This window comes from Miniopterus natalensis, chromosome 12 (genome assembly GCF_054644295.1).
Source record: "Miniopterus natalensis isolate mMinNat1 chromosome 12, mMinNat1.hap1, whole genome shotgun sequence".
NCBI classification, from domain to species: domain Eukaryota; kingdom Metazoa; phylum Chordata; class Mammalia; order Chiroptera; family Miniopteridae; genus Miniopterus; species Miniopterus natalensis.
Window position 1 is genome coordinate 70,559,257 of NC_142092.1, and position 23,721 is coordinate 70,582,977.

General features: G+C 55.6%; 2 protein-coding genes across 5 annotated transcripts; one reads left to right on the plus strand and one right to left on the minus strand.

Moving 5' to 3' along the window:
* The first annotated feature begins 2,747 nt into the window (after positions 1 to 2,747).
* Positions 2,748 to 8,923, plus strand: SURF6 (surfeit 6). The gene is made up of 5 exons (XM_016196673.2): positions 2,748 to 2,969; positions 4,022 to 4,225; positions 4,813 to 4,901; positions 5,931 to 6,131; positions 6,278 to 8,923. The coding sequence occupies exons 1-5, from the start codon at positions 2,876 to 2,878 to the stop codon at positions 6,755 to 6,757; spliced, it is 1,068 nt and encodes a 355-aa protein (XP_016052159.2). The 5' UTR covers positions 2,748 to 2,875; the 3' UTR covers positions 6,758 to 8,923.
* Positions 8,924 to 12,534: 3,611 nt separating this feature from the next.
* Positions 12,535 to 22,882, minus strand: LOC107524627 (ABO, alpha 1-3-N-acetylgalactosaminyltransferase and alpha 1-3-galactosyltransferase). 4 transcript variants are annotated; one of them, XM_087822982.1, is made up of 7 exons: positions 22,809 to 22,882; positions 18,804 to 18,873; positions 18,076 to 18,132; positions 17,080 to 17,127; positions 15,540 to 15,575; positions 14,895 to 15,029; positions 12,535 to 13,559 (listed from the first exon to the last, which is right to left on the minus strand). In XM_087822982.1, the coding sequence occupies exons 1-7, from the start codon at positions 22,834 to 22,836 to the stop codon at positions 12,869 to 12,871; spliced, it is 1,065 nt and encodes a 354-aa protein (XP_087679108.1). In that variant the 5' UTR covers positions 22,837 to 22,882; the 3' UTR covers positions 12,535 to 12,868. The 4 variants fall into 4 exon arrangements, with proteins under 4 accessions (XP_087679108.1, XP_087679107.1, XP_087679110.1 ...); XM_087822981.1 differs by having other exon boundaries at positions 17,080 to 17,130; XM_087822984.1 differs by lacking the exon at positions 15,540 to 15,575.
* Positions 22,883 to 23,721: the final 839 nt, after the last annotated feature.

The window sequence follows — 23,721 nt, forward strand, 5'->3', positions numbered from 1 at the left end:
CATGGCTGCATATTCCCATTGCCTAGAACTGCCTGGGATCTAGATCCTTAACTGGTGAACAAATGAAAAACTGCCATATTGCACATTGCGGGGCCCAGGCACCTGTACCTCTGGTCCCTTCTAGTCTTCACTACACCTAAGTCTGTTGTCACTGGCACTTCAGGGAAGAGTGGCCACTGGCTCGAAAGGGGTTGATGGGGTAACGGACTAGGAAGCACAGTGGCAGAAATCAGTATTCAACCCAGATAGAACACTAGGCGCAGTGCCACTGTGCCCAGGTCACCTGAGAAAATGGGGAGGGTCACAACAGAGGAGCCAGGACTTCAACCCTGCGCCCTGTCACTGGGATGCTTTATCTCACGAGGGAGACCACTGTCCTGGTGTATGGGAAAGGTAACAAACAGCCCACAATCCAGTCTCAGAGACAGGGAGGGACACAAGCTGACCCATCTCAGGTCGCAGAGATCCCTACGGCCAAGCAGAGACACCAGACAGGTGGCAGCCTGGGCCCCAGCCCTGGCTCCTGCCCGGGTTTCTGGGGTAGGCTGGGAAGTTGCTTCCCCTTTGCATGAGTTTCCTCATTGATAAGAGAGGTGGTGAGCTCTTCCTGCAGCATTTTAATTGTGCAAATAACTGGTATTTAACCACTAAGGGAGAGAAAGGTTACAGCCAATAGGAGTACTTGTGGGGGAAAGGTGGGAAGGAGTGGGCTGGACTTCAGGGTGGGGTTTGGATTACCTTCATTTTCTACACTGAGTAACAGAAGGTCCACATCATTCACTTTTCCCTCCTGGGCTAGTGCCATCCTTCCCCGTGGAAAATGAAGTTGTTTCTCCCTACTAAAGCAAAGCAGGTCTCCTGCATCTTGTCCTCTGCAGCCCATGCCCCTGGCAGCAGAATGCGGTGCAGAAATGGGCTGTTTGCCTCTGGTCCTCAAGAGCCTGAATTGAACAGGTTGTTTCCCCAGCCCTGGCCAAGCAACACATCTTAAGGTCCTCAGTGGCCTCCATGTTGCTAAACTCAGGGCCATCCTCAGTCCTTCTCACCTTTGTATCCCAAGCTTTTTATTCTGAGAATGTTCAACTCCCTGGAAACATGAAAAGGCAGGACGGAGGACACACGCAGACCCGCTTATGCATTCAGTTTGCACCTTTGCTCGTTCTCACGTATAAAAGCCATCTGAACGTCAGCTGCAGACCTCACGACCCTCACCTCTAAATACTTGTCAACTTGCCCCTCTAAGAGCCACATTCTCAATGGCCCAGTGCCAGCATCACACCCCAAATGACCAATTATTCCGTAATATCATCTAGCATCATAGTATTCTAATTTCCCCAATTGTTCCCCAAATGTCTTTTTATATCTATTTTTATTTTGCATTGCATTTATTTATTTCTTACAGTCTTTTAAAATCTAGAACAGGACCAGAGTAATGGTTGGAATAGGTCGAGTTGAATTCCGGATATACTTTGAAGGGCAAGCCAACAGATTTGCTCAAGAATTGGGTGTGGGGAATAAGAGGAATTGGGTGGCTTCAAGGTCTATCCCATGTGCCTAGAAGCACTGAGATGAGGAAGGAAGGCAGTGGGGAGAATGGGACTGAAGGAGGTCAGGTCCCCATTTGTACACAGCAGGTGGAAATGTGTGTTAATACCCAAAAGTAGGTCTGGAGTTCAGGGGAGTCAGCAGTCAAGCCATGAGCCCCAAAAGGGATCACTGATGGGGGAGAGCTGACAGGAAAGGGAAGTGGTTTAGAGACCCAGAAAGAAGGAAAAGCCAGCTGCGGGAGGAAGGCTTGCTGTCTGGGGTCCCCGAAGCCATGTGAAGACTGGGTTTGGGGGAGAAGGGAGGATCAGCTGGTCAAACCCTCCAGCCACATCGCACATAAAAAAGTAATTTACAATTAAGAAGGCACAAAATCAAGATCTTTACTCGGAACCCAACAACTTTTTCCTCTCCCTGGCCTCTCGCAACTCAGGCGGTACAGACCGCCCCCCGTCCAGCGAAACCGCCACGAAGCCGGAGAAAGGACGGATAACCCCAGGCTTGGAGTGGGCCGGGAGTCCCACTGAAGGAGGGCCCTCCGTCACTTCCGACTCCAAGGCAGCCTTCAAAGGGCTCTCAGTTGTGTCAAAGCCTGTCATTTCCACGAGTTAAGGAAAAAGGTGTGATGCTCCCCGGCCTAGGCTGGAGGACACCCCCCCCCCGCCCCGTCCCATCCCTTTCTCCTTAGCACTCCCCATTACCGCCACTTCACACATTCACCTCATCACCAGTCGCTCCTGAAATACAAACTTGATGAGGGCACAGCTGTGAGCCTTCTTCGCCTCCTGTACCCCCGGGGCTCGGGACCCGCCGGGCACCTGCTAGGCGCCCGGTCCTTTCGGAACCAACGAGGTCTCGCCGGCTTCCACGGGGGGGTCCGAGCCCCCAGACACATCTCTTCCTGTCGCCCTGCTTACTGAGTGCCTACTGTGTACGGGGCACTGTGCTGCAGACGCGGAGGCCGGGACGGGGGGGGGGGGGGTTAAGCAATACCAGCCCTGACCCCTTGTCTGCCCGGAGGTAACCCACAGGCCCCGCCACGCCCACGGCCCACAATGCTTTGCGCTCCGCCCGGCGGCCGCTTCCGGCGGAGCCAGGCGTGACGAGTCGAGCGTCGCGCGACGGCGGCTCGGCGCTCGACTGGCGGCGCCTGCGCACGTGCCATTTCCGGCGAGCGCGGCGCCCCGGCAGCGACCCGGGCTGTTTGGGATCGTGCGGGCCGCCCGGCTTCGCGTGAGTCGCTGCGGGAACCGGTCCCGACCTGGACGTTGCGCCCTGCCCTCCTGCCCCGGAGCAGGACCCCGAGTGAGCACCGCCCGAGCCTCCAGCCATGGCTTCTCTGCTCGCCAAGGACGCCTATCTGCAGAGCCTGGCCAGGAAAATCTGCGCCCGGCCCAGCCCGGAGCCGCAGAAGCGCAAGTCGGGTAAAGCGCAGCCCGGGGCCGGGACTGGGCGGGCTTCGGAAGGGGGTGCCCCCACCCCCCGTCGCGGCGAAGTCGGAGCCTTGGGGTGGACTAGACACGTGTAAAATACTAAAAGGAAATATAGGTGATGTTTAAAGTCACCGGTGTTTCCCCGGTTGCCGGGGGCATCAGCCTGGGGATCCGAGGGTTTCAGCGCCATCTGCCCACCGGGCAGGGAGCACAGCCGGGGTTTGGGGGACGTGACCGTGCGGAATGGGGAACGTGGGGCGAAGAAAGGATTAGAAGATAGCTCCTTGAGTGGGGTTTCCATGGCCGGGGTGACGAGGCTGCCCTCGGGAAGTAGATACACAGCAGGTGGAACAGATAGAAACGGGCCTGCTGGGACTTGTAAGTACTGCCTGGCCCTGGAGGAGGACAGCAGCAGGGTCTGGCATGGAGCTAGCGGAAGATAAACAACTTTTCTTTTTACGCAAGGAAAATAGATTCATTATAGGAAATTAGAAAAAATGAGTTTTCTTGTTGACGAGACATAACCGAAGTCTCTGTATTTCCGTGCATTTCTAGTTGTTGTTTTTCCTGTCTCACCAAAACAGTTTGGTTCCTATGCTATATACTCATTTTTCCACTGAAATGTAAACAGTTTATCCAGCTCTTAAAGTGAAAGCTGGCGTCATTATTTTTATGGTTAGAGTGGCTGGCTCTGCAGCAGTGCCATCGTTTGTTCCTGGAGATGGGTATTTAGGTTTTTCTCCTATTATTTCACTTGAATGACATCGTGATGAATATCCTTGAGGCCACATCTTTGTGTGTACCCAGGATGAGGTCTCATTGCTGGGTCTAGTGTGGGGAAGTTGATCAGGGTTTCGATATGTGTGGCCAATCTGCTTTCTCTAGGAAGTTTGTGATTCTGAGCTCTGCGGATAGGGATCACTGGATCCTTCATCCTGGTTCGCTTTTGGCATCTTTTGGGATCAAAGCCTTTGCAAGACCTCTTGCCTATTGAATGGGTCACAGAGATTGGGACTGCATTGCTGTCTCATTTTGTATTTCAGTGGGCAAAACTCAAGGCTCAGAAGCTGCTGGACCCCCAAAAAAGAAGAGGAAGAGAGCACAGAAGAAATCCCGGGAGCACAGAGAGAAGTCGGTGGAGCCCAAGCCTCGAGCCCTGGGGGAGAACTCCCAGGCAGCTTCCCAAGCCAGGAAGCCAGCAGCAGCCAAGGAGGAGAAGACCTCTGGCTCTTCTGGGTTCCCAGCAGGTGAAAAGCTCCAGGATGCTGGGCAGGGCCAGCTGGGATCCATGCAGACAGTCCTCTCTAGTAATAAGAAAAGGCATTGTCAGGCACACTGGGATAATGGGAGACTTCCCAAAGAAAAAGCTTTCAGAGGACAGGTCACAGAGGCTTTTTGGGTGGATGGGATCCCAGGGAGTACACAGTGGTTCCAGGCCTAATGGTGACCAGGATCTGGTGCACAGCAAGGCTGTAAGGACCTAGAACAGCTTGGCTTCAAGAACATCACTGCCTTCAAGTTTCTGAAGGGGCGTCGTGAAAGCTGACTTGTTCAGGGGAACCATAGGCTGCAGAAGTTGAAGAAATGGGAGATGGATTTGGCTTGACCTGTAGGAAGCATTTTATCATGACACACAAAGATGTCCTGTCCCTGAGGATGCTCTGGGGGCCAATCCCAGTTGAAGAGGCAGAGTAGAATTTATTGGAACTGTCATGCAGATCCATCAGTGGCCACCAGGGGAAGCAGTGCATGGAGACTCTGAAGCCGGGCCCTTGGAAGGGGACTGAAAAGTCAGGGGGGATCTCCTTTCAGTCCTCTGATTCCTTTTTTGCAGATGGCCTGGCCGCAGAGCCCGACTCCTTCTTTGCCCTGGATGTTCTGCGGCAGCGGCTGCATGAGAAGATACAGGAGACCCGGGGCCAAGTAGGTGTGGGGAGAACTCGGGTGCCAGGAGCAGCGTGTTTCCTACGGTGGTTTCCCCCTCTGCCTAGAGAGGAGGTGCACTCTGCAGGGTGGGTCCCCAGCTCTGCTGGCCATTGTGGGGCTGACAGGAGGGGCCTCAGCGGCTCTGGTCTACAAGAGATCAGGTGGTATCATCTCAGGGAGCCTCAGTCCCTGGAGTCACTTACATTTTGCTGCCTAGGAGAGGCTTAGCCTCTTCCCTCTGGGAAGCCACCTTTGCTGAACACCACACCGGTGGCACTTCTGTCCATCTAAATGTCACAACAGCCCTGTGAGATAGGTGAGGGCCTGGGATGAACTGACTTGCCCAAGGTTACAGCCACAGCAAACATCAAGACCTGAATCAGCCTCAGCTTTTTCTGCTGAAGGCCATTGTTATCCCTCTGACTCAGCCACCACTGCCCTTTTGCTGGGGACCTCTCTCAGGCCTCTTGGTATGTGGGGACAGCCCCCCAGCTTCTTTCCGCACTGCCCTGGGGCAAGCCCAGGTGCTGGTTCCTACTAATGCAGGCTCTAGGCCCTGCCTTCCTGCAGTCCGGTCTGGAGCCCTCGTGTTGGCCCCGCAGTGGTAAAGGCTGTCGGTTAAGCAGAGCTTGGGCTTGTCACCACAGAACAGTGCCGTGATCCCCACAGGAGCAAGTTCTGACCCAACACCGAGTTCTGGGTGGTGGCCTTGGCTAAGCCACCTGCCCCACATGCTTATAAAGTGGTGACAGCATCTCCCATATTGGGTCACTGGGAAGATTCTGTGAAACTGAGTTTGTGAAGTGCCTTGGTCAGTGCCTGGGAACTGGAACCATGATTCTTTCTTGGGGGTCTCCTTTTCCGCTTGGGGTCAGTTGCGTTTTGGGTGACAGGTCATCTCAGAGTGGAACGCTGAACTCAGTGGGCCCTGGTCCTACACAAGGGTTTCCTCCTGAACCTTCCTGCCCTGATTCCACATGCGGGTCTGGGGCCCGAAGTTGAGTGAACTTGGCTTACCCCCTGCAGTGCAACACCAAGGAGCTGTCCCCTGCCACTTTGGAGAAAAGACGGCGGCGGAAGCAGGAGCGGGAGCGGAAGAAGAGGAAGCGCAGGGAGCTGAGAGCAAAGGAGGTGGCCAAGGCCACGGAGGCCACAGAGGCTGTGGTGCCGCCCCCCGAGGCACCCAGCCAGGAGACACAGGGGCAGCCGGGGCTGCTGTTCAACAAGGTGAGGGCTGGTGCGTCCTGGAAGCGCGGGGACCCCTGGCTGCGGCTGCCCCCCTGAAGTGAGGGTCGTGGCTGTGCATGTCCCGGGCGCTGCCAGGCTGCAGGGCCGCGGTAACATGCGGCGCCCTCTTCCCAATTTCTCGAGAGGTGGAGGTGAGCGAGGAGCAGCCGACCAGCAAGGCCCAGCGCAGGAAGGAGAAGCGGCAGAAGCTGAAGGGGAACCTGACGCCGCTGACCGGTAAGAACTACCGGCAGCTGCTGGAGCGGTTGCAGGCGCGGCAGAGCCGGCTGGAGGAGCTGCGCGAGCAGGATGCGGGGAAGGCGCAGGAGCTCGAGAGCAAGATGCAGTGGACCAACGTGCTGTACAAGGCCGAGGGCGTGCGGATCCGCGATGACGAGCGCCTGCTACAGGCGGCCCTGAAGCGCAAGGAGAAGCGGCGCGCCCAGCGGCAGCGCAGGTGGGAGAAGCGCACGGCCCACGTGGTGGAGAAGATGCAGCGGCGGCAGGAGCACCGGCGCCAGAACCTGCGCAAGAAGAAGGCGGCCAAGGCCGAGCGGCGGCTGGAGAAGGCCCGCAAGAAGGGCCGGATCCTGCCCCAGGACCTGGAGCGGGCTGGCCTGGTCTGAGGGGCGGCAGCCCTGACCACTTTGGACCTGGGCTAGCCCCCAGGCTGCAGACTGTCACACTCACAGGGCCCAGGTCATGTGTTATTGAGGACAAGAGCCCAGATCCCAGACTGGGGGAAGTTGAACCAGATCTGGGCTCCAGCCTTCGCATGTGGAGGGCGTGGGGACTGGAGGCACTCGCCGCTCCTCCTTCCCCTCTGCATTCACAGGGGCAGGGAGGGAACGGCCTTGGTGACTGCCCGTGTCAGTCCAAAACTCACTCGGAAGGGACAAAAATCCAACTCCGGTAGCCTGAGCCAAAGGAGGGGCTGATGGCTCTTCACTGGGAGAAGGACGTGACCTCAGGCATGGCTGGACTTGAATTACTGTAAGTTTATTGTAAGAAGGGTAAACATTAGAGTTCAGGTTAAACATACACATTGAGAATCCTAAGATAACCTTAAAAGACAGTAACTGTGTATGTAGTAAACTAAAAGAAAAGGGGGGAAACGGATGGGGCAAGATGTCCATCCAGAAGGCAGGAGAGGAGCGCGCAGAGCGAGAGCTGGGAGGTGAGTGCAGATGCAGAATAAGGGGAGGGTCCAGCCCAAGCCCACGGGCGATCACATGAATGCCAGCTGAAAAGGCTCCGGTGGATTTTATGGTGATGTGGATTATATTTCAATAAAGCTATTAAAGTTTTTTTTAATTACACTCCAGTTATGAAGCAGATTGTAACTGCAAGGAAGCTGGTGTGGCTGTTACTGGACAAAGTAGACTTTAAGGTGGAAAGCACCACTGAAGATGAAAATTGGGAAGGGGTTCAGTTCACAGGCCCTTCGCCTGCACCAATAGCTCCCAGGCTATTTAGCAAACAGCTGCTGGGAGAACTCAGTTTACATATAAAAGGGGGGGTTAACATCTCTCTTAGGAATTGATACACCAGACAGACAAAAACCAGGTGGATACCGAAGGTCTGATGGTAGTGTTTGCAAGCGTGATCTAATGACATGACAGTGTCAGGAACTCTGATGGGAACCCACCACCTGCCAGTCCATGAAGCAGCCTTATATTTCAAAGGCTGGGCATCATACAAAGGATATGACCTGGCCTTAGCATGATTTAGTTTAAAAAATTTAAGAGTTTATTGATAAAACTTCATGTTTGGGCCAGGCAGACGTGACTCAGTGGTTGAGCATCGGCCTATGATCCAGGAGATCGCGGCTCAATTCCTGGTCAGGGCACATGCCTATGTTGGCTCCATCCCCAGTGGGGAGGGGGGTGCAGGAGGCAGGTGATCAATGACTCTCATCATTGATGTTTCTATCCCTGTCCCTTCCTCTCTGAAATCCATAAGAAATAAATTGATTTTTGGAAGTTTAAATTACCAAAATTAATAATTCCTAATATTAAAGAATGTTGAGGGTGGAAAGATAATGGAAGTGCTGTGCATTCAAGTTTGTGGGAGGCAGGTAAAGCAGTGCGGGAAGCACAGCCTTCCAGGGTGTGTGTGTTTATTCTCGGTGTTGTGTGCTGCCAAGGGGTGCTTTGTGCAGCACAATTTCCTGCCATCTTGGTTGACCAGCCCTATCCCAGAATTCTGTTGTTCCACCCTCTCTGCACCCAGCAATTTCTCCAGATTGTTTTTCATCTGTCCCAGAACTAGGTTCTGTGCACTTCAGGTGCAGGAAATACGAACGCAAAGTCGCAAGAGAAAACTTCCAAGGGCATGTGCCTCGGTTGCAGGCTCAATCCCTGGCCCCTGTTGGGGCGCGTGCGGGAGGCAACCAATCGATGTGTCTCTCACATCAATGTTTCTCTCCCTTCCACTCTCTGAAAAGCAGTGGAAAAAATATCCTCGGGTGAGGGCTAAAAAAAAAAAAAAAGACATCTGCTCTGTGAAAGACTGTCAAAAGACTGAGAAGACAAACCACAAACTGGAGAAAATATTTGCAAAGGACACATCTGATAAAGGACTATTATCTAATATATACAATGGACTTAAAACTCAACGATTACAAAATCAACAACCTGATTAAAAATAGGCAAAAAACACGAATACATAGCTCACCAAAGAAGACATACAGATGGCAAATCAGCTTATGAAAAGATGCTCAGCATCATGTCCAAAATCCAGAACACGGACAGCGCCAAGTGCTGGCGAGGATGTGGGGCAACAGGAACTCGGTCACTGCTCTTGGGAATGCAAAACGGTGCCGCAGCTTTGGGAGGCAGTTTGGTGGTTTCTTACAAAACTAAACATACTCTTACCATACGACCCAGCAATTGTGCTCCTTGATATTTACCCAAACGAAGTGAGAACTCTTTCTACCCAAAAACTGGCACGTGGATGTTTATAACAGCTTTATTTATAATTGCCAAAACTTAGATGCAACCAAGATGTCTTTCAGTAGGTGATGGAGAAATGAATGGGTCCATCCAGACAGCGGGATCGTGCTCAGCACTGAAGAGAACTGAACTATCAAGGCATGAGAAGACACGGAGGAAACAAGCGCAAACACTGTGAAAGAAGCCAATCTGAAGAGGTGCAACTGTGATTCCGTCCCTGTGGCATTCTGGAAAAGGCACAACTATGACGACAGTGAAAGGAATGTAGGCTCCAGGGGTTACATGGGGAGGGAGGGGTGAGTAGGTGGAGCACGGGATTTTTAGCAGTGAAATAATCCTGTATGCTCCTACGATGGCGGGAACGTGTGTCAAAGCGCACAGAATGCACAGCACCAAGAGCGAGCCCTCCTGCAGGCTGGGAGTTGGGTGGTGATGGGGCCAGTGCAGGGATGTTGACGGTGGGGTGGCTGTACGATGTGGGACGAGCGATCCTACGGCAACTCTGCTTTCCCCTCAGTGTTGCTGTGAACCTGTAACTGCTCTAAAGAAGGTACGTTTATCGGTTAAGAAAACAGAGCCCGCCCGTTGGATCTGAAAGCGTCAGTAGGAAGGGCCACGTGTTACTCCTGCTCACACTTCACGGCCCAAGACAAGTCACACGGCTGCGCCCAACTCCCAGCAGGCACAGGAATGCAGTTCTACCCACACCTGGAAGAGGCCCCCGGACATTCTGTTTGTTTCTTAAACTTTACCCAAGGAGATGTTTTTACTGATTTTAGAGAGAGAGGAAGGGAGAGACAGAGAAACATCCATGTGAGAGAGAAACATCGATCGGTTGCCTCCCATACATGGCCCGATGAGGGATCAAACAGGCAACCCAGGTATGTGCCCTGACCGGAAATCGAACCCACAACATTTTGGTGTACGGGACGATGCTCCGACCGACCGAGCCTCTCGGGTGTTGAGAGTCCTAACACCTGAGGAAATATGCCCGCCACCACTCCTGGTACAAATACTTATATCGGGGCTCTTAGTTGCAGGCTACGGAGGATGACTGTGTTGATTTAAGCCTGACCCGAGAATTTTACACTGAGCCAGACCAGACTCTTATTCAAGTGTAAAGACAACAGACAAACATCCTGAACATACAAAAACTCAGGACTGTTGTTTCCATGAACCTTTTTGAAAGAAGTGCTAGAGAACAGGCCTCTGCAGCCGCACTGCAAATAGACAAAGGTGACAAAGAAATGACTGGTAACAGGACCCAATTTAAATATAGAACCAGGTCATCAGCAAGGGCGAAGACTGTAGTTTCAGAATGTAAGTAGAAATTAAATAATTCTCACAAAGATCAAGAAAGGAAAGGGGAGAGAAAAGGGGTTTCTTCATTGTGAGAGAGATGAATAAATGATATCATTTAAAGCTATAAAGTAATGGAGAGGTAAGTATATTTAGAGTAAATATTTAGATTACAGCTGTGGGGAACACTCGGCCTGCGCATGTTCTGGCCTGGCCCTGCCAAGGTCTCACCAAAGAGAAGCAGTTCCAGCCATCACATTAGGGGTGAGTTAAATGTTTGAGCAAATACAGCAGGCTAATTTTTAAGTTGATAATTTTATATGGCCTGCAAATGATGTTATAAATATCCAAATGGCCCTCGGCAGAGAAGAGGTTCCCCACCCCTGATTTAGAAGAATCACCAAATTGGGTGAGGAGGGAAAAGGAAGAAGGACAGAAGAGGAAATCAGCTAATCTCGTCATTCGTAACAGGGCGTAAATATATGCATTGTTTAAGTAAACAGGGTGGAAGGTATTCCGTGAAGTTAGTCATCCACGTGGCTGAGCGGTTGAGCGCTCGCCTATGAACCAGGAGGTCACGGTTTGATTGCCCGTCAGGGCACATGCCTGGTAGGGGCCTGCAGGAGGCAGCCGATCAATGACTCTCATCATTGATGTTTCTCTCTCCTCCCTTCCACTCTCTGAAATCAATAAAAACATTTTTTAAAAAAATTCCACAGACTTAAAAAAAACAAACCATCTGTGGGGTAACCTCCTCGGACAAGCACTGCCAGCAGTGGGGTGAACATGGACACGGTGCTCCAGCTGGGAGCCGAAAAGGCTGAGCTCCATGGAGACCTGGGTGGCATCCTGGGAGGTGGCTTGGGCAGCCATCCCTGGGCTCTGGTTCTGCAAATCCTCAGTGGCCACACTCACTTTGAACTTGTGCTTGCCCTTGTTGGTGGCATAGCGCACCTGCCCATCACTCAAGGAGACAGCGCAAGTGTCCCTGTCAGCCAGCTCCTCCCCGATCTCCTGGTTGGCGCTCTGCAATGACAGTGAGCAGCCAATCTGGAGGCCTCAGAGCCCTGCCTGGCCCTAGTGGCTGCTGCTTCTGCCCCCTCGACCTTCTGGCCCGGCCCTGTGTCTGCACAGACTTCTACTTGGAGGAAATGAGATTCACCTCCAGGGCCCAGGCATGTGCAACTGGTGTGCACAGATGGCACCCGAGCTGGTGTTTGGTCTTCAAGCCGGGTAGTGGGTGTGACAGGGTGGAGTCCAGGGCTGTGCCCAGTGATCCTTCGGCCCTAGGGGGGCAGATAAGAGAGCAGAGGAAATGAGGAAGGCATGGGTCAGACAGGAGACCCAAGAGAGGGACAGAACGACTTCCTTGGGACAAAAAGTGGGTCAGCTTCCAGGCTAACGTGGATGGCCCTGGAGGATCCTGTTCAATGTAAGGCAGCCCATGCAGGACACTGGAGGACTCCACTCCTGAAGGGGGCGAGAGGGGTACAGCTCATACAGGCAGGAAGGACAAGGGTGGGTGCCAGGGCTGCGGGAGGGGCTGGGGGCTTCGTGGTGGTGGGCAGAGCTTCAGGTGCAGGAGTGAGAAAGCCCTGGAGGTGGATGGTAGTCATGGCCGCATGAAACCAGAGCCTTTACAGCCTCGAAGCATCCAGACATTCCACAAGTCCACCAACCACACAAGAGAAATAGCCGTGTTAATGTGGGACTTCCCTTTCTGTGGCAGAGGAGACAAACGGACAAGAAATGCAGCCTTTTACACCCAGAGTGGGCCTCTCTGAGGGGCACAGGTGTCCTTTTGGAGCAAAAGACAGGTTTTCTTGACAATTAGCAACATCCTATATTCATGAAGAAATACCTGCTTCAGTCCTGGGGGTGCCAGCAACTCCCCAGTGAACTGAGAGTTGCCTGACGTGACAGGAATGCCACTGTCCTGCTCTCAGTGGGCAGTGGCAGTGCCTTGGGCTGGACGGGCAGCCCGGCGCCCGCCAAGAGGATCCTGATCGGGCCTCACCTTCACCTCCTGCCCGCATGCTGAAGGCACCTTTCAACTTCGAGCAGGACTCAGGAAGAGAAGGGATCTGGCTTCAAGCAGCAGCCCTGTGTGCCCTGAGCCCATGACTGGTGCAGGTACTTCCTGCCTGCCCTGGAAGTGACGTCTGGGACCCCGTTTGTCAGGAGGGGCAGGGACCACCTGCCTCATCTGAGCTGAAGGACCTAAGGAGCACCCAGCGGGAAGCTGATGGCCCGGCTGCTCCAGGCCCCAGGGAAGGGGGCCTGTCTCCCGCATTCCTGTGAGGGCTGGAGACAGGGCTGGTGGTGCCCAAAGCCAAACAAGGCCTATATTTGGGGAGTGGGGCAGTGCCAGGCCTCAACACTTCCCTCCATAGGACAGGAAAGGGAAGCGCAGTTGCGGCCCAGCGGCCATGAAGGTTGCAATCCAGGGCCCCCCATGTTCTCCCTCTGCCCTTCCCGCGCCCCTCAGCGGCTGCGGATTTCCTGGTGGTTCTTGGGCACAGCCACGAATCTCAGCTTCTTCAGGACCCCCGGCCAGCCCAGGAGCTGCTCGTCCCACAGGTACTCTGGGGACAGCACCTTGGTGGGCTTGTGGTCCAGCAGATACCTGTTCAGGTGGCTCTCGTCATGCCAAACGGCCTCGATGGCATTGGCCCGGTCAGCCATCATGGCCTGGTGACAGGCTGTGGTGAGCCGGTGAACCTCGGACACCGACCCCCCAAAGAGGGCCCCCATGTAGTAAAAGTCGCCCTGGTCCGGGGGTATGTACGCCTGGGACTGAGGCCGGCGCTCGTAGGTGAAGGCCTCCCTGGCAGCCTTGTAAAAGCCGGGGTGCAGGGTGCCGAAGAGCGGGGACAGGATCTCCACGCCCACATGGTCACGGAAGCGCATGTCCACGTCCGCGCACACGAGGAAGGCCACCTCTTTCAGGAAGCGCCGCGCACAGAAGTCACTGATCATCTCCATGCGGCGCATGGACACGTCCTGCCAGCGCGCAGCCGCCGGGACCTCGAGAACCACCAGGCGGCGGCCTTCCCGCAGCGGGACGCGCGGCACCTGGGCCGGCCGGTCAGTGAAGATGTAGTAGTTGACCCTGCGTCCCACCATGAAGTGCTCCTCCGCGGATTCCAGGAACAGCTTCAGGAAGGCCACGTACCTACAGGGACAGGAGATGGAGTGGGCAGGAGGGTCACTGTGGAGCCCGGCAGAGGGACCCCAACCCTGAGGCGGTGGAGCCAGTGCACCTTCTTCAAGGAGCAGCCATGCTCCTGGCCTGGCCCGAGCAAGCTGCAGGCTCAACCTCCCTAATTCTCTGTTCCCAGAGATGGGGGGCCGTCAGCACCCCATCATTGGAAGGAGGGCCTGAGGCTCAGACGGCTGGAAACAGAGCAGCCCCTAGGTCTGCAGAGCTGGGTCTGGGTCACTCCTGTGCTGTGTTCACAGGAGACCTAGCAGACCCCCATCCCTGCCTGGCCTGAGCTGAGCACCTGCTGGCACAGCCCACCTTTTCATGCCTTGGCAGGCTGCTTGAAACCAGAGGGCCATGCCACCAGCACCCTCCTTTTAAGTGGGCTGTCCCTGCCCCCACATGGCTATCTCTACCCCTAAGGATCCTCCCTCTCAGGCTGCAGGTGTCTTGCTGACAGGGTCCTCATAAGCTGCTGGTAGTCTCAGGAGGGGTCACCACTGAACTCACGCTCCCCCTGCCACATCATGGATCAGGTCCATCTCATGGGAAGGGAGGGGAGAGGTGAACCCCAGGAATATGAGGGGCTTGCTTAGGCCCCAACTTAAGTCCAAGGGTGTAGGCTTCTAGGTCAAGTCTGTAGGGGTGTCTCCCATCCCGGGAAGTCTTCTCCAACTGCCTCAGATGGCTGGTTCTTCCCTGAGGTCTCCAAGGGCCACCTGCCTCCCACCACAGGGACAGCAGCTCCCCCATCATCAGGCAAGTGCACTGAGCCCTCAGAGTCCCTGAGTTTCTCGGGCAGTGCTGAGGTGCTTCCCCTGTGCCTGCCCCACACCTGTTAGTAAATCCCTCACAGGGAAGGTGGGCACTAGGGTTAAGTAGGGGACACCCCCCCATGCTGAGAGACATTCCAACACCTGGAGCCCATCCCAAAAGTCAGGTACAGCCATTGCCCTGTGAGTATGGGCTCTGGGCTTTCACCTCTGCCCCTTGGGAGGACTGGGCAGGACACCACCCCACACTGCCCTGGACACAAAGACAGACCCTGATGGACCTGTGTCTCCTCTCTCCGGTGTCTGCCCTCTGTTATGCCACACGAGGATATTTTTCAGAGAAAGAAAGAAAAACATTGATGTGAGAGAGACACACTGATTGGTTGACTCCCACATGCATCCCAACTGGGGCTGGGGATCAAGCCTGCAACCGAGGTATGTGCCCTTGGCCAGAATCGAACCTGGGACCCTTCAGTCCACGGGCCAACGCTCTAACCATTCAGCCAAACCAGCTAGGGCACCACCTACTTACTTTTTGATGGCAAACACAGTTAGCCCAACGGTGACATTCTGGAGCCGAAACTGCTCATTCAGGATGTCAATGTTGAAGGTGCCCTCCCAGACGATTGGGGCCAGCCACGGGGTCAGGTCAAGGACATCTTTCCTTCTGTACCGTGAGAGAGCCACACAGCAACATGTGAGCTGGCAGGAGGGTGAACACATGAGGCCCTGCGCTCACCACCCCTACGGGGGACCCCCACTCAGCCCCATTTTCTCAGCGCCCCCGGATGACCATCCTTCCAGACGGACTTGGCATCTGCAGGAAACCTACCAGATGCAAATTCAGGTGCAAACTTGTGCAAATCACCTCAACTTACCAAACACTGCACCCTGAGACCCCAGGGGGAGCTGGGGCTTGCCAGCCAAAGGGGAGCCTGCCCTGGGAGGAGGGCCCCTCACCCTCCACACTTTCTTGGGTGAACAAAGGACAGGAAACAGGAAATGAAACCACAGGGGGAAAATGGGCAGAATCTCTGTGGGGTTCCAGATTCAGAACTCAGGCAGACCAGAGAGGAAGGAATGGGCACAGCCAGTTGCAAAAGAGATTTCAATGGGACTGCCCTGCAGTGTGTTTAGGACAGCGAGAGTGACAGTAAATTCCAAGAAATGTACTCACGAGGGTGTTAGCGCCTTGGGCTGGGGATAAAGCATCCTGAAAAACAGCACAGTGTGGGGTGGGTGAGTTTCAGGAAGACCACGTGGCAGTCCCTAGCAGGAGGCAGTGTGGTCGCTGAGAGTGACTGAGGCCTCTGCCTTCTCCGGAGACCAGGAGACTGCAGGGAGCCCAGTGGCTGCCCCAGGCGCTTCCTGGACCGCGCCTCGGGGAGGGCAGAGCCTGAGTGTCAGCTTCCCTGTTTGGGTAATGGGCCGTGGAACCAAGGCCTCGGGGCTCGGACTCCCTCTGACCTGACGCGGTGGGATCTCAGGGTCCTAGCTCAGTCCACTGTGGGTGGGGAAGGCCTGCAAGTGACCTCTGCGTGGGTAGGTCGCCCAAAGAAGTAGCTGGCCCAGAGGAATAGCCCTCAGACATGCAGCCCGCCCACCTGGTCTCAAGTGGCTCTGCTGCCTTACTGGCTGGTGACAGGAACACGTCCCTGACTTGGTTGTGACAGGACCGTGTCAAGGGCAACAGCCTGGGACATGTGTGTGCAGCAGCCAATCCCAACTATAGTATTGTGGAGCCCCAGGAAAATGAGCCAGCTGACCATGGGTCATTGACAAAATGACTGCAATTTACATTCCTGGATGGCATTTAAATAGCGTCTGCCCTCTCTGGCGTGGCCCAGTTGGTTGTAGCATCGCCCTGTGCACGGATGGGCTGCAGGTTCGATTCCCGGTCTCGGTACCTATAAGAGGCAACCTATCGATATTTCTCTGTCACATCAATGTTTCTCTGTCTATCCCTCTCCCTTCCTCTCTTTCTGTGATCAATAGGGTTTGAGCCTCGAGGAGGAAGGAAATTCTGACAGGTGCCCCATGTGGATGACCCTTGTGGTCATTGTACTGGTGAAATAAGCCAGTCACAAAAGGACAAATACCCTGATATGACGGCCCTACACCAGTCATATTCATAGAGACAGGAGCTTACCGGTGCCTGGGGGAGTGGAGGGGAGTGAGTGTTTTCTGGGGACAGAGTGTCAGTTTGGGAAGGTGAGAAAGTCCTGGAGAGGACGGTGGCAGTGGCTGCACAACAGTGTGAATGTACCTAATGCCTCTGAGCTGGACTCCTAAAAATGGTGAAGATGTTACGTTTTAGGTCATGCGTATCTTACCACAGTGAAAAATTTAAAACAGAAAATGCAGAGTGGCCGCCGCCGCCTTGGCTCGGATTGCCTGAGACAGTCCTGGTTTCAGCTCCAAAAGAAGCCCACAGCCCAGGGCCAGCTGAGCCAGGCCAGCCAGGCCGGTCGGTCACCCCCTTCAAAGCCAAATGCCATTCAACTGGTCAAGGCTGAAGCAGCAGCTACACGCGCATCTTTCCGGGGCTTGCACGGGGAGGGCACAGCCTGACTCGGGCCTTGGGGAGGGAGCAGCCATTGGCATCCGAGCACAGGACGACAGACAGCCTGTCCCCAGCGTCCCCGCCTCTGTCTCCACACACACTCGGGCTGGAAGGCATGGATCTGACGGGAAGGTACCAAAGGAAGACACTGTACCTTGGTAATTTCACGACTTGCAGGCCAGTAGGTTTTCTAGCTGCCTTGCTGCTGAATGAGAACAGAGGGGTTTTACCAGGAGAACTCAGGGTCCATGTTCAGGGATCATAGCTGGGGGTCCTGGTGGAGGGGGACAGGGGTGGCCTGGAGTGTGGACATGGACTCTGTCTAAAACATGCCCTCACTGTGGGCAGGGGGCCTGGCGCTGGCCTGTGTCCCGTATGTCTCAGGCTCAGGGACATCAGACACTGCAGTTGGAGGGTCACCCAAATCTGAGCCATAGGGCCCCACGTTCACCAGACGCTGCTGAGCTGAGACTGAGCAGGTGGTGGTTCCAAAGGTGTCTGCACGCTGGCCCCTCCCAGCATGAGGTGGGCCCAATCTCCAGCCCTACACAGGACTGGCCGTGGTCCCCAGTTTCTGACAAATCAGACGCATAAGAGCTGATGCTGTGAGACTTCTGAGGCCAGGTCACCAAAGGTGACACAACTATGTCTTTCTTGGGGACACTGATCTTGGAACCTCCCAGCCTAGCTGATACAAGGAGGAACTGGCCTGATGCCAAGAACAGGAGGAGAGAATAGGTCCTGGCAGGGTACACAGCAGGTGCATAGGCCCAGACGCAGGACCCCAAGCTTGTCAGGATGACACAGAGCCCTGGGGTCGGGCACAGAGGTAAGGCCACAGTATGGGAGATGTGTTTGTTGAGGCAGGCAGGCAGGCAGGCAGGAGGTCATTCCTGCGACACACAGGGGACCCCGGAGGCAGGAGGTTGGAAGGGAGGTCGAGGCTGAAGCCAGATATGTGGAGTCAGTTGTGCCCAGGTGACCCTTCAAGCCAGGGACTTGGCCGAGCTGCTCTGAGAGTGGGGAGGGGGAAGAGGAGGAGACCCTGACCCACCAATGTGTCACCACAGGTGGGGGTGGGAGCCCACAGGACACAAAGCCAGTGCCCAAGGCTCTCAGGGGCACGTGAGCCCATCCCTCACCCACTCACCCTTCTCCTTCTGGTGTGGCCTCCAGCATCGGAATTCTTGGGCTCAGGACCCCCGTGCTGCGGAAGACACCCAAAGCCCTTGTTGAGGAGCATGGTCCTGGGACAGCCTGTCCATCCCCATGAGGAGCAGGAGGTGGGCACAGGGCATGAGCCCAGAGTTCCCAGAGCAGCTGCCAGGACTCAGGTAGGGCCAGGGCAAGTCTCCCCAAAGCTTGTGACTGGTCCCAAGAAGGGACCGTCACTGTGGCCAGTGCCCCCATCTGAGCCCCTGACGCAGCTGGAGTGGGTCCCCACGCATGGCCAGCTGGGTCCAAGGCTGCCCCAGAGACAGATTCCTAGCAGGATCCCCAACCCCCAGTAGAGCGGCCACGTGACTTCACTCCCCAGGGCCAGGACCTCCTCCATCTGGAAGCAGCTAACAGCTCGGCTCCCAACTGCCTTCCCCACTCCCAGCCACACAGCTGAGGGGGGTTCCTGGCCCTGCCCTGACTCCCCACGTGTGAAGTGGGGGGAACAGCTCACTCACAAGGTGAGGCTTCAATAAGAGGGAGTGTGGAGCCGGGGCCACTGGTGGGGCCATGAGGCAGCTGACATCAATCCCATCATTACTGTTGTGACACTGGGGCCGGAGGGGGAACTGCTCAGGGCACCCCACCAGGATCTGATTTGTGCCCGCTGCTGCTTTTCCCCGAGCCGGGCAGAGCTACAGGGTCACGCACACTTCTTACCCCAAGAAGACCATGACCAGTGTGATCAGGAGGAAGGTCAGAAGACGAAGTGAGCAGCACTTTGATTTTTCTGGAAAACAGCAGGGGAAACCCGGTCACTCCACTCTCCTCCCCCCTCCAGGCCCACTTCTGTGTTGTGACGCGGCCGTCGGAGCCCACAGGCCTGCAGTGCACGAGAACTCGTTTCTCCACATCACTCTCCCACCCTAGGGGACGCGTAGTGGCATCTCATTGTGACCTATGACTAAAACGGTGCACTGGAAAATTTCTAATTAATACACATGAAGACAGCAAAGGAGGAGCAGAACAGAACAAAAAGACACAAAACATAGCTAAAAGTCAGGTGGAAATCCAACCACAGCAATAACAACACTGAAAGGGCACAGATGAAATACTCTAGCAAAACACACAGCTGGCCTGGCCAGCGTGGCTCAGCGGTTGAGTGTCGTGACCAGGAACTGAACCAGCAACCTTTCGGTGCATGGGACGGGGCTCAACCAACTGAACCACACCAGCCAGGGGATCCTTCAGCTTTTTCTTATCTGGGAAGCTCTTTAATTTGACCTTCGAGCCTAAATGATAGTCTTCTAAATGAGTAATCTTGGTTGTAGGTCCTTGTTTTCATCACTTTAAATATTTCCTGCCAATCCCTCTGGCCTGCAGTGTCTGTTGAAAAACCAGCTGACATTCTTAGAGCTCCCTTGTAGGTAACTGCTTTTCATTTGCTGCTTTTAAGATATTCTCTTTGTCTTTAACCTTTGGCTTTTTAATTATTGCATGTCTTGGTGTGGGCCTCTTTGTATTTATCGTGTTTGAGCTCTCTGCACTTCCTGGGTTTGTATGTCTATTTTATTTGCCAGGTTAGGAGAGGTTTCAGTTGTTATTTCTTCAAATAGGTTTTCAATTTCTTGCTTGCTCTCTCTTCTCCTTCTGGCATGTCTATGATGAGAATGTTGGTACACTTGTAGTTGTCCCAGAGGTCCCTTAAACCTATTCTCATTTTTTAAAATTCTCTTTTTTTTTTTTTTTTTTGCTGTTCTGATTGTTTTTGCTACCTTGTCTTCCAAATTGCTGATTCGATCTGCTGCCTTTATCTAATCTGTTGTTGATTCCATCTAATGTATTCTTTATTTCAGTCATTTCTGACTGGCTATTTTTATGGTTTCTATCTCCTTTTTTGATATTTCCTATCTCTTTGAGATCATCTGTTGTTCCCCCAAGTTCATTGAGCATCCTTATAAGCCGTGTTTTGAGCTCTGCATCTGGTAGATTGGTTGCCTCCATTTGGTGTAGTTCTTTTTCTGGAGTTTTTATCCAGTCCTTTCATTTGGGCCATGCTTCTTGGCCTCATTCTGGCTGCCTCCTTCTGTTTCTTTCTATGTATTAAGTAGAGCTGCTACATCTCCCAGTATTGGTAGAGTGGCCTTAAGTAGTAGGTGTCCTGTGGGGCCCAGTGGCACAGTCTCCCTGGTCACCGGGGCCAGGTGCTATAGGGGTGTCCTTTGTATGGGTTTTGTGTACCCTCTTGTTGTAGCTGAGTCTTGATTGCTGTTGACATGTCAGTGGGTGGGATTGACCCTCAGGCTGACTGGCTGTGAGGACTGGCTGTGACTACAACAGACAAGCTGTTGTGTGTGGGATGGACCCTACAGAGCAGGATTTGCTTTAGCAGGGCTCTGGTGCCTGCCAAGTTCACCCTTGGGTGTGTTGTTTGTGGAGCTAATGGGGTGGTGCTCTGTTGTAGTCTGAAGCCAGCCACAAACTGTGTTGGTTCTGGGGCCTCATGGAACAGGACTACCTGTGTCCGGCCTGGGGCGACTTGGTAGGAGATACAGAGTGATCTGTGGTATAGCTGCCTGTGCTGGGCTTGGAGGTGTCTGGGAGTGGTTATGCTATGAGCTGAGGCTGGCTGCCACTAGTGCTGGACTTAGGGTTGCCTAGCAAGAGGTACAGGGCAGGCTGAGGCCAGCCGCTGCTGGATTGGTGTTTTTTTTTTAACCTTTGAGAGACTTTTAGAAAAGTCCACAGGGCAGGTCCAGGCCTGTTTGCCAACAATTTAGACAATTTAGACGAAATGCACAGATTGTTGAAAGACACAAACTAGAAAACTCTTAGAAGAAAACATAGGACTAAATGTTTGTGACACTGAGTTAAACATAAAGTTCTTACATATAACACCAAAAGCACAAACAATAAAAGAAAAAAATGTTAAATTGGAGTTAATCACAATGAAAACTTTTGGATTAGGGGGACTGGATGAAAGAAGGCTTACCACCTGCCAACTTTGTCCTTTACTGTCATCTCCAAGGCTATGTCCCGTTTCTTCCTCTCTCTCGGACTGTCTCCCTCCCTCAACCCCCTGTCCTCCCTCTCTCCCCTAACACGTTCGACTGATTTCCCCGGGGGGAGGGGGGCAGGCTTCCCCTGTGCTGGGTCCTCTCCTTGGCACACTCGTGTCCTAGACTTTCACACACAGGGTATGTCCCCATTCATGTCTCTAAGGCTACCTCTTCACCTGGCTCACTGTGGCAGGCCAGCTCCTACTCCTTATCAGGTGTTTTAAAATACCGGTTGAATAAGTAAACTGACAAAAGAAAATGGGGAACCTGAGAATGGGGACTAGTTTGCCACATTTCTCAAAAGACCTAAACATCTTAATCTACAAGTTTGCATCCAGTCGCCTCATGGGCCAGAGAGCACTGGAACCGGGGGTATGGAGGCCAGCAGCAGAGTCCCTGGTCCTCTGAGGGTCCCAGAGCACCTAAAACACTGGTCCGTGGAGCCTGAGGCCGACTAAGGCAGCATAACCCCCGGGCTCCAGGCAGGCTTGGGAGATGTGTTCCTGACCTTGACGGGGGCGACTGTTCCACAGGTGTCTACATGGTGGGCCGGAACTTATATAACCGTGCACTTTTATGTGTGACGTGCTGCATAAAAGTTATTAAAATAATTGGAGAGGAAAGGAGAACAACCAAACAGGGCTGAAGAGGGGGGATGGAGAGGAGCCCAAAGGGATGCAGGGCGCAGAGGCCGGTCTTCCTGGTCACACAGACCTGGATTCCAGACTCCACTCTGTCCCCTCCAACACCTGGGATTTTCGACAGTGTTCTACACTTGATAAGCCAGTTTTTCAGGAGTGTATTATCCACCACGTTTCCTGAAGGGTCAGCGACCCTGAGCCGAGTCCTGGCCCACAGTCCAGATTGACAAATGGGGCCCCTCCTTGGGAGCAGGGGCGCGACTTGGCACCCATCCAGGCGGTTCTTCTCGGAGACTTCCCCTCTCTTCCTCCTCTAGCCTCCGGGCCGCCAGCCCTCCTGGCCCTTCTCCCCCAAGCCCAGGTGACGCCTCTGCTCCATGTCATGCCTTCCTGAACCCAACCCAAAAGTTCAGTCCCCAAATGTGTATACACAAACTACGCTGAGTGCAGGGGCCGTTTATCCCCTGTGGCACTTCAGTCCTGGTCCTCGGCCCCCTTTCCCAGCCCTGCAGCTGCACCCCGCGCCCACGCGAGTGCATTCTGCTCTCCGGGATGCGGAGCCCACGGCGCACGAAGAGTAACTGCCCAGCCTGGAGCTCGGCCAGGCGAAAACAGGTGCGCAGGCGACTGGGGACCAAGGCAAAGGGCCGAGGCTGCGCGGGCGCCATGAGGGGCCCAGGGCCTGCTCCAGGGGGCTGGGGGAGCCCGCCGGGCCGTCAGCCGCCGGAGTCCCCGCTCAGGGAGAGGCCGGTGTGTGCACCGGGGGGCGGGGGAGATTCCTGGAGACGGAGGCGCGTCCACAGGGCCACCGGGCCTAACCAGGACCGAGGACCCCGAGGCGAGCCCCTGCGCCTGCCCTGCCTGCGGGGTCCCGAGCCCCCAGGGTCTCAGGAGGCTCCAGACCTCCGCCCGCGGCCGCTGCGCACCGGCTCCGGGGGGTGGGGGAGGCCCTCGAGGCCCGCGGCACCGGGCGCACACCCGGCTCAGCAATCGGGGTGCCCGGGCATCGCGGGGCCGCCACTCACCTGCCTGCGTCTGCAGCGGCTCAGCCATCGCCCCGAGTCCCAGCGCGGCCGCCTCGAGGCCCCTCCAAGCTGCCTGCACGCCGGCCCCTCGGCACCTTCCTCAAGAGGCTCCTGGGGGCGGGGTGCGGACGATCCCGCGGCGCCGAGGCGGCCACGCGCGGCCCCTCCCCTCCAGGCTGGGACTCGCGACGCCCGACCCGGCAAGGGCGACAGCGGGGATCCGGGCAGATGCCAGGGGCGCGGGGGGCGGGGGGCAGGAAATCTGGGTCCCTAGGGACAGCGGCCAGGTGGAGAGGCGGGGCCGGCTCAGTAGACACCGAAGAGGCCGGCGCCGCGCCCAGCCTGTCCCCGGAGGCCCGCCCCCCCGCACCCGCCGCCTCCCCGCACCCGCCCCCCCGCACCCGCCGCCTCCCCGCGCCCAGACGCCCCGCCCCCCGCGCCCGCGCACCAGCGCGGACCAGGCAGAGGTCCCGGCTCCCCGAAGGCTCGCCCCCGACGCCCGGACCACCCGACGTCCCGCCCCTTGGCGTCCGGGCTCCTGCGCTCCAGCTCCCCTCGCAGAGCCGCACCCCCAGCCCACCCCACCCCCGCCCCCACCCCCACCCCACCCCCGCCCCCACCCCCACCCGGGCTCCTGCGCTCCAGCTCCCCTCGCAGAGCCGCACCCCCAGCCCACCCCACCCCCCGCCCCCACCCCCACCCCGCCCCCACCCCCACCCGGGCTCCTGCGCCCTGCCGAGCTTCCCTCTCCGACGGAGCCCCCCAAGTCCCGCGGGAGGTGGAGTCCCCGGCTCCGCCCCCGGCCCTGGGACCCCCTCGCTGTCCCGGGACCCTGCTGAGAGCCCGCTCCCCGCCCTCAGGACTGCGCCCGGCCTTCAAGGCCTCTGCCCAAGGAACCCGGAGGCCGATGGCA

What these genes read in the sequence shown, in the direction of transcription:
- SURF6 (XM_016196673.2), top strand. Translation starts at nt 2,876, where the DNA reads ATGGCTTCTCTGCTCGCCAAGGACGCCTATCTGCAGAGCCTGGCCAGG. An exon ending in CTCTTCTGGGTTCCCAGCAG is followed by an intron (nt 4,226 to 4,812) that starts GTGAAAAGCTCC and finishes CCTTTTTTGCAG; the next exon opens with ATGGCCTGGCCGCAGAGCCC. An exon ending in CGGGGCTGCTGTTCAACAAG is followed by an intron (nt 6,132 to 6,277) that starts GTGAGGGCTGGT and finishes ATTTCTCGAGAG; the next exon opens with GTGGAGGTGAGCGAGGAGCA.
- LOC107524627 (XM_087822981.1), bottom strand. Translation starts at nt 22,836, where the DNA reads ATGGCTGAGCCGCTGCAGACGCAGGCAG. An exon ending in CTGGTCATGGTCTTCTTGGG is followed by an intron (nt 18,133 to 18,803) that starts GTAAGAAGTGTG and finishes TGTCTTCCGCAG; the next exon opens with CACGGGGGTCCTGAGCCCAA. An exon ending in GCCACACCAGAAGGAGAAGG is followed by an intron (nt 17,131 to 18,075) that starts GTGAGTGGGTGA and finishes GTTCTCATTCAG; the next exon opens with CAGCAAGGCAGCTAGAAAAC.